This window comes from Ylistrum balloti, unplaced genomic scaffold (genome assembly GCF_031769215.1).
Source record: "Ylistrum balloti isolate Yb309-2 unplaced genomic scaffold, AGI_CSIRO_Ybal_v1 Utg370700, whole genome shotgun sequence".
In the NCBI taxonomy this organism is placed as follows: domain Eukaryota; kingdom Metazoa; phylum Mollusca; class Bivalvia; order Pectinida; family Pectinidae; genus Ylistrum; species Ylistrum balloti.
The window spans coordinates 574,561-589,907 of record NW_026782420.1 but is presented as its reverse complement, the minus strand read 5'-3'; the positions used below and the strand labels follow the sequence as shown (position 1 = coordinate 589,907).

Genomic DNA, 15,347 nt, shown 5'->3' with positions numbered 1-15,347 from the left:
GACGCATCTACAAGGAAAACCAATCTTCTCCCGCGGACAAACAGGTTCTACACCCAAGGAGGGAAATGTGTGAAGTGCCAAGAAAGCAAGACAAGAAAGTCCGAAGAAAACCAGAGATGTTATTTGGTACTGTCCAGTCAGATGTCTAATGTCGAGTCACATGTCATTACATGAATAATTAAAACATAATAGTGCAAAAGGTCACTACTTGACCTTTATACAACTTGTATAACAGACTTACATTAAGGTGACATGCACCATCATATTCTATTTATTTTCATACACTTATTACGAACATAAATATGGCAAAATACGAATATATATACAATATAAACCAATAAAAAACAGTCATAAAATATCAACCTGCTACATTATTATTATTATTATTATAACACGATGTTTCCCTCTCTGGGGCATTTACATGATATCGTAGCACGGGGTTTTAAGAGACGCCAGTTATAGAAACTGTAAACATTGTGAGATCATCCTTTTTTCTAGTCCGATATTGTTGATTTTTTTCTAAGTTTTCATCCAGTAATTCCGAAATTCAATATGACTACACTTTCTGGAAAGACACACTCTTGACTTCGACTGAAAATTGGTGGAGTTGTGACGAAAGAGGTGTATTTAAACTATCTATCAGTCTGGTTCAGTATGGTTTGTCAGGTCACGTGACTGAGCGTTCATGGTTTTCTTTAATAATACATGTACATATCTGTAACTGAACAAAAAATGCAATTTAGCCCAAACTTGACGGAAATACTCCCGAGATGGTCCCGACTCTGTGTTGTGTGGTGATCTGAAATCAGTTTTGATTAACGTTACCTTTGGTATTTAAATATCTAAATGATGTAATGGCAAGTTGTCAAGAACAACTTTAACATACACTACTGAAATTCAGAGATGTTTTAGTGACTTATTTCATAATTGGTTACACTACCTCTAAATATTACTATATTATTCTGGTATTGATATTATAGTCAGATGACATTTAAACAATTGTACTGGGATTTTTCAGATTTACTTTTTTTGGTCCTAACTCACAAAACATATATAGAATATAAGTTACTCCCAATGGACGCTGTATAAATGAATCAGTGTAGTCTGTTGTATATCTCAAATTCTTTATTTCTAACCAAAATTTCTTGTGAAGGTGTAATATAATGGGATTATTGGAGTGTGATGCAGCCTGTTGGAAGATATATGATGTATTTGTGACGGAAAAGTTAATCTAGTTTGTAATCACTTTTACATTAGTCAAAAATGTATTGAAAACAGCTGTTTTGACATTGACATGAACTATGACTCTTCAATGATCTCGATGCACGTGACTGTAACCTTACACGTTCCAACATCGTTCAGGTCAATCAGGGTAATCTCAGAAAAGTCAGAACTTTAGTGGCAGTCATAAGCGTCACACTGAGAGCGATTGGTTGCACAACCAAAATCGAAACAGCAGAAGTGCATTTCGTCATGGCATGGAGGTCACTTTTAAAGTGAGTATCATCTTCTGTCGGACCAAATTATGTCAAGTGATTGATTTTAACATGCTAGAGTGCGTAAGGTTTAGCTATGTAATACGCAAGTTAGCCCAACCACAAGGTCTTGTCTAGATAATCCAATATTAGACAAGCCCTTGTGTCCTAGCCTTAGTCTGAAGTTTCACAGTATCTTTAAGTATGGGATTGTCAAGCTTTTGATTACTGCATTGAATTCATGGGAATTCTAAATTCATGGCAATGTTCTAGTTCTGCAAAATGTGCAATCCATAAGGAATTACCAAATACGTCGTAATCAATCCTGATAGTATATCACTGAATTGAATCAGTGATATAATTGATTCGTTCATGGAAATGATTCTCTCTAACTTGAATTAATGATACCAATAAATGAAGTACCAGTTGTATCTGATGTTGTCATTTTTTAATATTGATCCTAAAGGTGACGCACCTTCAATGAAATCATTGATATAACCCTGGTAAAACACCAACTGCAAAATATTGCTGGACTAGAAAGAGCTTCTCTTTACCTCAATTGGTTGAGTGTCAGGCTAGCAAGCCATAGGTCTCAGGTACGAATCCTAACGAAGGCACTGAAATAAATTATGACCTCTGTTACATTGGAGCCCATATAGGGACTTGGGAAGAGAATACTTCGCATTACTTTCAAAAGTACCACTGTAACCCCTGGACACTCGAGAACAAGTGATTTCTTACAGGGGGAGTATGTAACCCTGGTAAAAGCTAGCTGCAATATACTGCTTGGCTAGAGAGAACTTCTCTTTTGCTCAATTGATTGAGCGTCAGATTAGTAAGATAGGGGTCCTAGTTTTGATTCCTAGCAAAGGTATTAAAATAAAAAAAATGACTTCTGTTACAGTGATGTCACCTTTGGTTGATTGAAACACTGAAATAGCACCCTATGATTTCCGCAATATTTCCCCTGTGTGTTTACAGTTCATAAACTGTGTTTATGTTTGGCAGTAAGTACAACAATATCCCAAAAGCTTTGCATTTGGCATCCAAAACAAAGCAAGGATAAATCCCTTCAGGAGCCTGCATTATATGTTAAATCTGTATTTACTCCTTTCAATTCACTTTTGTTAAAAGAAAAGATAATTATGGTAAACAAAGATAGACCATAAATACCTGATAGAATGAGATACATGAGTAAGACAAAATTGATGTGCAATGAACATGTGGTTAACATTAAGAAGCCATGACTGGAAGGGATCAACTAAGAAGTGCTGAACCTTACTGGCCATAAAGTTGACAAAAGTTGAGGAATTCCAACATCAGGATTGTTGGTTGTTGTGTCTGTTCTATTTTCTTGGGTCAATTTACAATACATGATTTAACAAAGTTGTTAAATTTCACATCCTCACTGTGTTGTTATAACTGTCATACATGTATCACACAGAAAATCATGACAATTGAGTAACATTGGATATTTACTGGTTCTGATGTTGGTTGGTCCTGTGTCCATGCTTCATCTCTTACCTACTCGTAATTATATACTTACGTATGTCGCTATTAGAGAGAGGTTTCTACTCATGTTATATGCTATATTTAGAATCATTCAACATTTATCATATTTACTCCTGCTCTGAATCAAGGGAGTTTCACTTGTCTGTTGTGAATCAAGGGAGTTAACTCAATGAGAAAATAGAGTCACCAAAAAGAATCAATGTCTCTGATTTACCGTGGACAAAAATTGCAAAAAAAAAAAAAAAAAAAACACAAAACAAAAGGTCAGCCCTTTAAGTCTATCCAATCCAACAATATGTTGGAATAACATTGATATTTGGTATATTATTTATAGAATTGATGAACTCTGATGGTAACTGTGTTATTTTTACTTTCAGCATGATTCTTAACAATCCACAGTTGATACAAAAGGTATGTACATGTTTACTTTAATTTGTATAGTTACAACTTCCCTGAAGATGCAAATTTAAATTGAGATGTAGAAAAATATATATGGTTAAAATTAACTTTACTGGAATTATAAATTTAAACCTGGAGATACAAATTTAAATGTAAATTATGTATGGTCATCATTTGCTAGACTCGGAGATATAAATGTGAAATGTAAGCTGAGTCATTTAACATCTTATGTGATAGAGCACTCCTTGTAGTGATCCAAGGCCCAATGGAAATTGGGATAAATCATTAATTGTGTTGTGAAGTGAAAATGGTGGCTTTTCTTGGGAGCAGTGATGTAGATTTGAAAGGGAAAATGGAAAAAAAAATATCTCAACATCTTCCTCAAGTATGATTAATGTGCTAACCAATGATGGTGCAAAGCGAGTGGTCATTTTGTGACCTGTTAGTTTTGTTGAAATTTAAGATGGCTGCCTTAGCAAATTTTTGGATTTTATATTTCAGTGTTAGGTTTCAGGTGAATTCATACCCAGTGATCTAATAGTCATCTAGAATGCCTGTGCATGTATTACTCTTAACTAGAATTGATATGGACAATGCTTATTTAATGAATCCAAAACAAAGTAGTTCCATAATCCAGGACTGTAAATACTACCAGTGTGCCATTAGATAGTGTTCACTTAATTATTCTTGGTTCCCTTGAATTAATGTTTAATGTTAAAATCATGTAAGTATTTTAAATTAGCAGATGCATTCCATTTTCATGGTTAGTTTACGTAACAAAATTGTGTGTAAAATTATAGATAGATAGAGAGAAGGCATCACTAAGTTGTTATAACTTGTGTCTAATCCTGGTTGTTTGATGACATTGAAAATATGTTTAAATCAATCAATAAATATGCTCGTGAGCCTCATGTGTGATTCATCCATTCGTGTCATTATTGAAGCTTAAAGTGTGAGGTGAGATCAAGATTCCATTCAACATCTCTCCCCTCCTGAAGGGTTTATAAGATTATGATCAAATCTGGCTGAAATGCTTTTTTCAATCATGCCCAATGGCCACTTGAACTAAGTGGTAATTATATTGGCATCATCATGCTGTCACATTAATGTGTCAATGTCAGGATCAAATATGTTGGTAATTAAAAAAGGTCCTGTAGAACAGTAAACTATTTGATGTCCTTTTACAGATACAAGTTTGAGGGCTTCACATAGCTACCTTTCAAGCCATTAATTCGTTGATGTTTTTTTAGCTTTCAGAGTCTCCTCCTATCAGAAATTCTGCGAGAGTAGTCGCTGGCATGATAAATAAAGCTCGTTTTAATGGTAAGAGTAACCAGTGGAATCTGAAATCTGAAACTCTTATATATATCTTAACATGTACTTAACATCTGGATTTTTTAATTTTCCCTTCTAGAATTTAACACTTTTTGCTTTTGATAAGTATCTCTGATAAGTCATAGAACATCTGTACATGTATGTATAACACATTTTATTTTTTACCATTATTTGTATCTGTTGAACTCAAATATATATATTAGTCTTAATTTAGTTCAAACCTCTGTGTTCTACCAGTGGGTTTATTATTATACTTGCTCATGGTGGTGAGTTGTTTATCGTGACTTGGCCAGATTGTCTCCATCACCTTTGATTTGCTACAATAAGTTTCAGTAATGAAGACTTTAGTGAGAATTACACATACAAAGTAATTTTCTGACTAAATGGTATCTTCTTTTTTTCTACCATTCTAAAGATCTGATAGATTTACCAGTAGATTCCTTGTTTGATTATATTTCAAGGTATTGTACTGGAACTGGGTACAGTATGTACCAGGTATTTGTTTCGCAGTGTTTTCAGTGATTTTGTTACCAATATATTTCAGCTGAAGATAAAGTGGATGAACTAAAGGGGAAGGCAAAAGATGCAATGAGTCAAAATTCAGTGAAACATGAGGAAACAACATCATCAGCAGTACCAGGATCTTTTTCAGAAACGTTCATACGAGAACTCAAAGATGGGTTTAAAGGCTTATCAGAACAGTTAGAACGAGAACAAGAACTCGAAAAAGAACGACAAGAAATGGAGGAAAAATTAAAAAGAGAAAATCAAAGAAAATAGTGTCTTGTTTAAGATGTATGTAGTACATGTTTATTTGTTGAATGAGTGATTTGTTATAAAGTCCATGTCACCACATATACTGTTTGAAAATGTCTAAGTGTAAATCTACACTAGTCAGTGTGAAATATGATTAACATGTCAATATATTTACTGAGTTATAGAACTGTGTTAAATCAACACAAGTCAGTGTGAATACTGAATCACTGGATTGTGTTAAATCAACACAAGTCAGTGTGAATACTGAATCACAGGATTGTGTTTAGCCAACACAAGTCTGTGTAAATACTGAGGTACAAGGTTGTACTTAGCCAGCGCAAGTCTGTGTGAATACTGAATCACAGGATTGTGTTTAGCCAACACAAGTCTGTAAATAAGCTATTTGTGGATAACATGGAATGTGTAAACCAGTATGAAAGTGTGTATCTGTTGAGAAGTGTTCAGTGCATATGATAATTGAATACTGTTTGATAGCCGGATGGGAGAGTTGTACTGTTAAACTCCTAGAATGTGATATTTACATGACATACATGTTCGTGGCAAGGTGTAGTCATAGTAACAAGTTCTTCTTTCTGCTGTATTTTTGTTACTGAGAGAATAACTGTGAACTTCAATAAGGCATCAACAAAGCATGAATAATTAGTCATTTGTGACAAAAGCTACCTTTGATGTGTTATCATCTCCTGACATTTCAAAAATAATTTTTAAAAATACATATTTATATTACGACTTGCCATGTAATAAATACCTAGAAATATGTCTTTCATAATAAACAGTAAGATTTATGGAGTTTATTTATTATCTGTTCTTGTATCAGGGTGAGGCTGAATTCCAGGAACCTACCAGCCAAGTATAATTCTAGATGATTGGGTTTACTGTAAACAAATGTGATAGTGTTTGCACCCCTTTGACTTTGATTATGGGTCAATTTTTAAAATTCTGTCGACTTCATCGAAGGAACCTATCAGCCAGATATGATACTAGTCTTGTGTCGTAAAAAGTCTTGAATTTGGAGGAAGGTCATTGTTGTATTTTGCATGAATTGTCAGGATTTACTTAGATACCTACCTTGAATTCAATGCTTTTCACAAATTATTCACTAACATTTCACATCATTGATATTCAAAGTCTTGGTTAATGACAAATTTAAACTTAAATGTAGTTCAAGGTCATTTTATTTTTCTCAACTTTGTCAGGCTTCATACATGGAACCTTCGGCTTGCTCCTATTGGTTCATCAGATGAAGATGTTTTGATCAATTTTAACCCTCTTTTGGCCATGAATATGGGTCAAGGTAATTTCTTTTCTCAAGTTTTTGTCAGGTTTCATCCCAGGATCAACAAGCCAGATATAATTATAAGCCTTTTGGTTAATCAGAAGTAAGTTTGAATGTTTGAACACACTTTGTCAGGCTTCATCCCAGGAGCCCCCAGGCAAATCTTACGGTTCTAGGTCTCTAATTTATTGAGAAGAAGTTGCTTGAACTTTTCAACATTTGACCCCTGTGGCCTTGAATATGGTTTAATAATGTCTTTTTCGCAAATAAATGGCTTCATCCAAAGAATCCTCCAACCAAAGAGATCGAAGAGTCTTTTGGTAATTGAGAACATGTTATTTGAAAGTTTTGACAAATTTGAATCATGTGCCCTTAAATATTGGTCAGGGTCATTTCTTTCTTGCAAATTTTAAAAGGATTGAACTCGGAAAGCTATCAGCCATATATCATGATTCGAGGTCTTTTGAATCTTCAGAATATGTTGTTTGAATGTTTTAACATTTTTGATAACTGACCTTGAATAAGGGCCAAGAAAGTGTATTTCAACAAACTTACTCGGGCCTTCCGAGAAACCTGCTAACCAAATATTTTGATTCTAGGCCTTTTGGTTCGTCAGAAGATGTCGTTTGTAGGATAACAGATTGACTCACGTGACATTGATTTAGGGTCAAAGTCATTTCAACGCCGAAAAGACCAATGCAAAGAACGAGAGACACCGCAATCCGTTGGGACAGATGAGCTTAAAACTTTGGAAGCAGTACGCTCCAGCCAGCCTGCTTTTCTCGAATCAAAGTTACACAAACCTTTGGTCTGGAGGCCAGTATCTCTGATCAAACCATTTAACTCTGCATTACGTTATCTAAAGTGCTTACACCTACCTCGGAGACTGGATGTTCACGACAATGGATAATGGTTCCAGGCATTAGTAATTAACAGATCGCGGACCTTATGTCAAGGCGAGTTTCAAGATTCTTTTATTTAGATCAGAGACCTATTATATATGTTATATACGTCTCTGTTTAGATGAACCCATTACATACATACTGTTTGTTTAAAAGACAGAAATCTCAAGACCATCAGACCACGGACTTAAATACGTCTACTATATAGTGTGTTGTAGACCGTAACTACTACTTCGTATAATCATTTCTGTGGACTCATTGTCCGTGATGGAAACTTTTCTAAATCCATTCAATGTTGATGTATGGGAGACAGTGGTAACATTAAAGTTATATAGGTAAACCAATGCAAATGGTTGACAGTACTTCATGAAGTAAGGACAATTCACAAAAACAAATACATCTTGTATTAATCGGCATCCTGACATTTAGGACAAATAAAACTTGTATCAAGTATATAATTTCCCTAACGTTTTCAATTTGAGCCATCTATCGTACGTTTTTGTCCGTATGATTTTTCTTGCAGTTAAAGGAAATATTTGGTACGTGAGGGGTTGATCTGACAAACCTTATTAACTTGTGGTTCAAAAGAAAGGAAAATCTTGAACAAAAATGGAAAAGAAAGAGAAAAAAGAATTCTCACGATATAAGGTTTACCCCAAGTTTGATCAATATCTGCTGTCGTGAACACGCAGTGGGTTCAGGGCTGGTTGTCAATGAAGTATTTTATTACATTGGATAACATAATGATCATATTACCCTTAAATGTGTGTCAGACCTTGCCGACTTTGCACACATTCTCATTTTTTCTGGGATCTCGCCACCAATTTTAAGAACTGTACTGACTCGCTGGGACATTGTCTGAGCATTCTATAATAAGCAACGACATTCGACGCTAGAAATTTTTTAACGTGCTAAAATATCTCCGGCGGATTTGCAAAGCGGTTTACATAATCTCATTACGACGCTGTCCATAGACGTGAATAAAAGAATAATCATCTGAAATGTCTGTGTGGATTATTACAGAAATTACTGACAGTTGTGATTGTTTAATCGTTTATAATCCAGTTATCAAGGACTTAGATATAGTGAATTTTCTTCAAATGTACCATGGTGAAACACTCTCACTTTCTTACAGAACTGTTAGTTGTATAAGGCCCATTTAATGTATGAATGACACAATGAAAATTGGTCTGTAACAATCAGTGAAGAAGTACTACCTTTATTAAAATGTAATAAATCGGTCACCTCACTTCTTTCTACATCATTACTCATTTTAAACTTTTCAGCTCTCACACAACTTATTATGCAGGTTATCAAAAACCGGCATAAATGTTCTGTTATTTAGTATGTCCCTTCAAACATCAAGCTGATGTAGTCGAAAAAATAAACTTCCGGTTGGCTAGAATCCAATCTGAACTTCGCAAAGCGACAGAGAGTTTGGCAAGTCCTTATTGTCCATTATGTTTTTTTCAGAATTAATTGATAATCTTAATTTGGCAAGGATCACATGATTCATTGTTCATAACCCTTGGCACCTACCTGACGTTAACTGGTATTTGCTTCTTCCCCATAAACGAAATATGAATGAACAGTAAATAAATAAATGCACGTCGCCACGTGTGCATTTCATCTGTTAGCCTGTCAGTCTGTCGAAGTCTGAATTTATATTAAGAGTAACAACTTTGTGGAGAAGTTAGTATCAGCTGAGTATGACTCACTTAATTGTTAACTTTTTAAATTTCTTAAAATGCTGAGTTTAAAAAAACGTATCATATGGCCTATTTTGGTACATATGGTCCTTAAACATCTTATAATTATCAGATCATCAAGAGCAATAACAATTGTTTCATTGGGACCTGATTGCTCTGAATAGGATTAGATGCTATGTTATTCGGTGAGAGAATAACCTTTAGCTACAAGGAGACATTGCCTCAAAATAACCCTGACTATTGCTTGGGCGATAAATCAATCATACACCCAATCATTTATCATTACAATGGTCACTTTATTGGTGGAAATGAAAAGCTTTCAGGAGAGTTCTAGCTGATAGCAAAAGTATTTATCTTAGATAATAATAAAAAGAATCTAATGTACATCGAGATAAACTTAACATTATCATTTTTTAATTTTCTTCCAGATTCCTTTAAAATGGAGGATGACCCATTTGCAGATCTAAAGGTAGATTCTCAGTCCTTTCTCGATGTAATGGATGGCCGTACGTCTTGTCCTAAGTGTGGCAAATCCAGAAAATACTATTGCTATACCTGTTATGTGCCTGTTGTTGGCATAGAGCACAAGATTCCCAAGGTCAAGGTGAGAACTGGATAACATTTCAAACGTGTATTTTTACAGTGCATTACATTTAAAATATGACTTTATAACTCAAAGCAACATTAGGGTAAAAAAAATTATACAAGACACTTTTTACTGATATTAGTGTAAATGATCTTACACTTTCATGTGTGTACTTCATTTCATTGAGCATGGATTAATATATATATGATATATCTTCTATGATATATTTCTTAAATGATTCACAAGACATTACTGGATAATTTTCAAAACTTTTTTGTTTATACCAAACAATACAAACAAAATCTGACTATAAAGATACGACAAAAAAAGCCTCCAAACGTTATTAAAATCGATGCAAAGTTTATGAAAAAAAATGACAAAAAAAAATTCACAGCCAAGTTTTGTATTGCAATAGATTCCATCTCCATGTTTGGCTTCCAATATGGATACTCAAGAAGCACCTTTCATGTACATGCAAAGTTTCATTATGATTTCAGCTACCATTCAAAATTGATATCATTAAACACCCCAGTGAATGTGATGGAAAAAGTACTTCTGGTCATGCAAGAGTTATTGCCCCTGATGATGTGACCATCTACACATATCCATGCATTCCTGACTACCTAGATCGAGACCGGGTAAGAAGAATATATATGAAGTTGTACACCTGGCGTAACAGACTGGTGAAGTTACTGTCACTGTAACCAGGTGTATAGATGTGTGTAGGAACAGTTCTGATCATGATTGGTATGAAATAAGTATCGTGTCCTTTGAGAGCAAGGTAAGGGTCCAATACCATAACTTTTCAGTTTGACCAGGTGTACTCTGGCTGTTCATTTATGAAAGAAGGATGGGATTTACTGATCTTATTTTCCTTTCTAACAAAATGATTTTTCTGCAAAAAGGAACAGGCCCCATATAACCAGAACAGAGGTAAAATCTTAGTTCAAATAACTTATCTAAACCCACATGTCTTTACTCTGATGAAAGACAGGACAGTGTCTTCATTAGTGGAAATATTATTAGCTTCTGCTATTTGACTAAAGACAGTGTATTTTTTGTGTCACCTAACTGTAGGGACAATATATTATCTGTAAACTTCTGTTTTATGTAGAAGTAAGTATTTGTAAATTAAAATGAAAACGTCATATTGTTTCATGGCCATTGTTTTTCTTCATCTGTCAATGTCCAATTATTAGCCAACCTGTTCAAAGAGAGTAAGTTAAATATACATGTAATTCTCTCAAAACTAGAGTTGATGAAGTTGCTTTTCCGAGAAGCTGCTCAAGTACTGGTATTGCACCAGTTTGATGACAGAGTGAAGCCAGATCACAGCATTTCCTTATGGCTAGGTGTCAATTTAACAGCAAAAGTAGTTCTGAAGTCTTCTAACTTTTACTATAATTTGTAAGTGGTGTTGTATATTGTTATAACTTGTAGATGGCGCTGTATATAACCATAATTTATAGATGGTGCTGTATATTACTATAATTTGTAGATGGTGCTTTATATTACTATAATTTGTAGATGGTGCTTTATATTAATATAATTTGTAGGTGGTGCTTTATATTACTATAATTTGTAGATGGTGCTGTATATTGTTATAATTTGTAGATGGTGCTGTATATAACCACAATTTATAGATGGTGCTGTATATTACTATAATTTGTAGATGGTGCTTTATATTACTATAATTTGTAGATGGTGCTGTATATTACTATAATTTGTAGGTGGTGCTTTAAATTACTATAATTTGTAGGTGGTGCTGTATATTACTATAATTTGTAAGTGGTGCTGTATATTACTATAATTATAAGTTGGTGCTGTATATTACTATAAATATTAGATGGTGCAGTATATAACTATTACTATAATTATTAGATGGTGATCTATATTACTATCATTTTTAGATGGTGCTTTATATTACTATCATTTGTAGATGGTACTGTATATTGTAGGTGGTGCTGTTATTTCCTGGGGATGGATCCATTAACATGGCAGCATTGGCTGAGAAGTTTTCTCCTCCTTCATACAATAATAAGAAGGAAGACAAAAGTAAGGTAGACAGTGGTAGCTGTGTGGCACAAACAGATGAGTTGTATCCATACTGTAAAAGATCCCCATCCAATGGAGATCAGCACACTTGTACTGAAGTTTACAATGACATTTTGTCTTCACCTGACAGAGAATCAGTGGTAGACCATGAACATGACCAAACAAGTACAGAATCATTATGTGATAGCACATCACTTGCCAATACAGACATTACTTGCCAGAAAAATGAGAATTCTGCAAGCAAGAAAAGAAAACACTTAGTAGATAACAAGGAAGTTAAAAGGTCAAAGTTAATGACTGAGAATACAAAAAGGTTAGAGGTCAAGCCTCCATTTGACAAAGTAATAATTATTGACAGTACATGGAATCAGACGAAGAGGATCAGCTCAGATGAGCGACTCAGAGGTAAGCTTTCAACTATCCATTAAGGATTTTTCTCTCTTTTGAAAATGTCTGGAACCTGACACACATTCCAACAAGGCTTCTGGTTGCCTACAAGGTGAAACGTAAAATTGATTTGGTTTAGATATGATATGTTGCTCTCAATTATCTCCAGCAGTGAAGTCAAATATTTTTAAATATGATAAATATTTCAATGCAATTTGTGACAAAATACCACTTTGTCTCTTCAGTCAAAGTAATACCATTTGTAATCTTATCAGCTATATGACAATAGACTGCTAGTCAGTAAGTTATCTCCCCTTAGAGCATGGTCTATATCTGAGCTATATGACATTAGTTTGCTGTCTGTAATTTTGGAACATTTTCTTCAGGTTGATAATGTCAATAGAATAAAAGTTCATATAACAAAACCAGTAGACTTTTATCGCAACATTTCAATGACTTCACTGACACCTTCATCAGACAATGCTGCGGGTATGTAAATGATCTCCCCTTAGAACTAGGTCTGTATCACAGCTTTATGACAACACACTGCTGGTCTGTAAGTGATCTCCACTTTAAACATTGTCTCATGGTTGATTTAGATTTAATCATTGAAAGAGAATCATGCGCATTGGTTAACTATTCTTGAAAAATGATCAGTCATAAAACCCTGTAATGTTTTCTCCTTCAGGCCTTACCTGTTTGGAGCTGAAGACGAGACACAGTAACTTTTGGAGACACCAGAAAGACCTTCCACCAACATACCTATCCACAATTGAAGCTATCTACTATTTTGTAAGAGATTACCATGACATCTTCTTGGCAAGTGAAAAGTATGATGGCAGATATGATAACCTGCTTTTCTTTTTCACGTTTATGTACAATAAAATAAAAAATATGTATGATGGTGGAAAAAACTTGAAGGCTTACAGGCAAAGGGTAGAGAAATCAAAGAGCAAAGTGTGAATGTGATATTAGTATTTTTGAAAAGGGCTGCTGTGTAGATGTTCCAGAATATTGTTTGAGAAATGTTAAATGAATAAAAACTTGTATATGTCTATAATATATGTGATAGGATTTCCTTTTTGTTTGGCTTTTCCATCATTATTCTTAGACCTCTTAGGGTAAGGTGTGCTCACCTTCAGGGTCGGACAGCAGTGTAGAAGCTAGAACACAGAACAGAAGACATCAGTATTCAATTCTTAGACCTCTTAGGGTAAGGTGTGCTCAGCTTCAGGGTCGGACAGCAATGTAGAAGTTAGAACTAAGAACTGAAGACATCAGTATTCAATTCTCAGACCTCTTAGGATAAGGTGTGCTCAGCTTCAGGGTCGGACAGCAGTGTAGAAGCTAGAACACAGAACAGAAGACATCAGTATTCAATTCTTAGACCTCTTAGGGTAAGGTGTGCTCAGCTTCAGGGTCGGACAGCAGTGTAGAAGTTAGAACAGAGAACTGAAGACATCAGTATTCAATTCTCAGACCTCTTAGGGTAAGGTGTTCAGGGTCAGACAGTAGTGTAGAAGTTAGAACAGAGAACTGAAGACATCAGTATTGGTTTAATTTTTTATATTGATTTACACAGCATTAACCATGTAAACAAGTATAACTACAACAAATAAGGTTTTAACAAGATAATTTTCCATATTTATCATTACTACATATAAATAATCAAGTCTGTAAGAATATCAAAAACAAGAAAGATATATAAAACATGTATATGTAATGAATCAATGGACCATATCAACATTAATATATAGACCATATTAACGTTAATATATAGACCATATCAACATTAATATATAGACCATATCAACATAAATATATGGACCATATCAACATTAATATATGGACCATATCAACATTAATATATGGACCATATCAACATTAATATATGGACCATATCAACATTAATATATGGACCATATCAACATTAATATATGGACCATATCAACATTAATATATGGACCATATCAACATTAATATATGGACCATATCAACATTAATATATGGACCATATCAACATTAATATACGGACCATATCAACATTAATATATGGACCATATCAACATTAATATATGGACCATATCAACATTAATATACGGACCATATCAACATTAATATATGGACCATATCAACATTAATATACGGACCATATCAACATTAATATATGGACCATATCAACATTAATATATGGACCATATCAACATAATATACGGACCAATCAACATTAATATATGGACCATATCAACATTAACATATGGACCATATCAACATTAATATACGGACCATATCAACATTAATATATGGACCATATCAACATTAATATATGGACCATATCAACATTAATATATGGACCATATCAACATTAATATATGGACCATATCAACATATCAACATTAATATATGGACCATATCAACATTAATATATGGACCATATCAACATTAATATATGGACCATATCAACATTAATATACCACCCTGAATCTAAAACTGTGCTGGTCCACTCCTAGGGAAGGAGTTTTAGCTTTGTTGTTCTTCATAAAAGCTTGTATTTATTGGTGTAGGAAAAGTAGACTTTACGAACTGCCTAGTTAGAATCTCTGGATATCTCTGAAGAAAGAGTGAATAGTAATGAAATTTGTCATAAATTTTTCATTTTACCTCAACAGATGCTTGTGAGAAATTTTATCAACCTCGTAAGAAGTTTGTGTAAGATCCTGTATTCTATATTTCTTACTCTTAGTAGAGTAAGCACAATGGATATAAAATCAGTAGTCCTATGTAAACAGGAAATTTGGCAAAAGTCACAAAAATTATTTAACCATATTTTACCAGATAATGCGTAGACCAGGAGGTTAGTTAAATTTCACATGTTACATGTATATAAAACACAGCATATGCATGGTTAACAGTACACACTGATCAAAATAGCAG

At 34.0% G+C, this 15,347-nt stretch overlaps 2 protein-coding genes across 2 annotated transcripts; both read left to right on the top strand.

The window, feature by feature from the left end:
* Positions 1-1,420: 1,420 nt before the first annotated feature.
* LOC132557588 (protein NCBP2AS2-like) lies at positions 1,421-6,283 on the top strand. Its single transcript, XM_060222097.1, has 4 exons — positions 1,421-1,496; positions 3,365-3,398; positions 4,637-4,709; positions 5,266-6,283. The coding sequence occupies exons 1-4, from the start codon at positions 1,474-1,476 to the stop codon at positions 5,499-5,501; spliced, it is 366 nt and encodes a 121-aa protein (XP_060078080.1). The 5' UTR covers positions 1,421-1,473; the 3' UTR covers positions 5,502-6,283.
* A 3,537-nt stretch (positions 6,284-9,820) lies between these two features.
* Positions 9,821-13,473, top strand: LOC132557609 (tRNA-uridine aminocarboxypropyltransferase 1-like). The gene is made up of 4 exons (XM_060222118.1): positions 9,821-9,989; positions 10,469-10,609; positions 11,930-12,431; positions 13,102-13,473. The coding sequence occupies exons 1-4, from the start codon at positions 9,825-9,827 to the stop codon at positions 13,374-13,376; spliced, it is 1,083 nt and encodes a 360-aa protein (XP_060078101.1). The 5' UTR covers positions 9,821-9,824; the 3' UTR covers positions 13,377-13,473.
* The last annotated feature ends 1,874 nt before the right edge of the window (positions 13,474-15,347 follow it).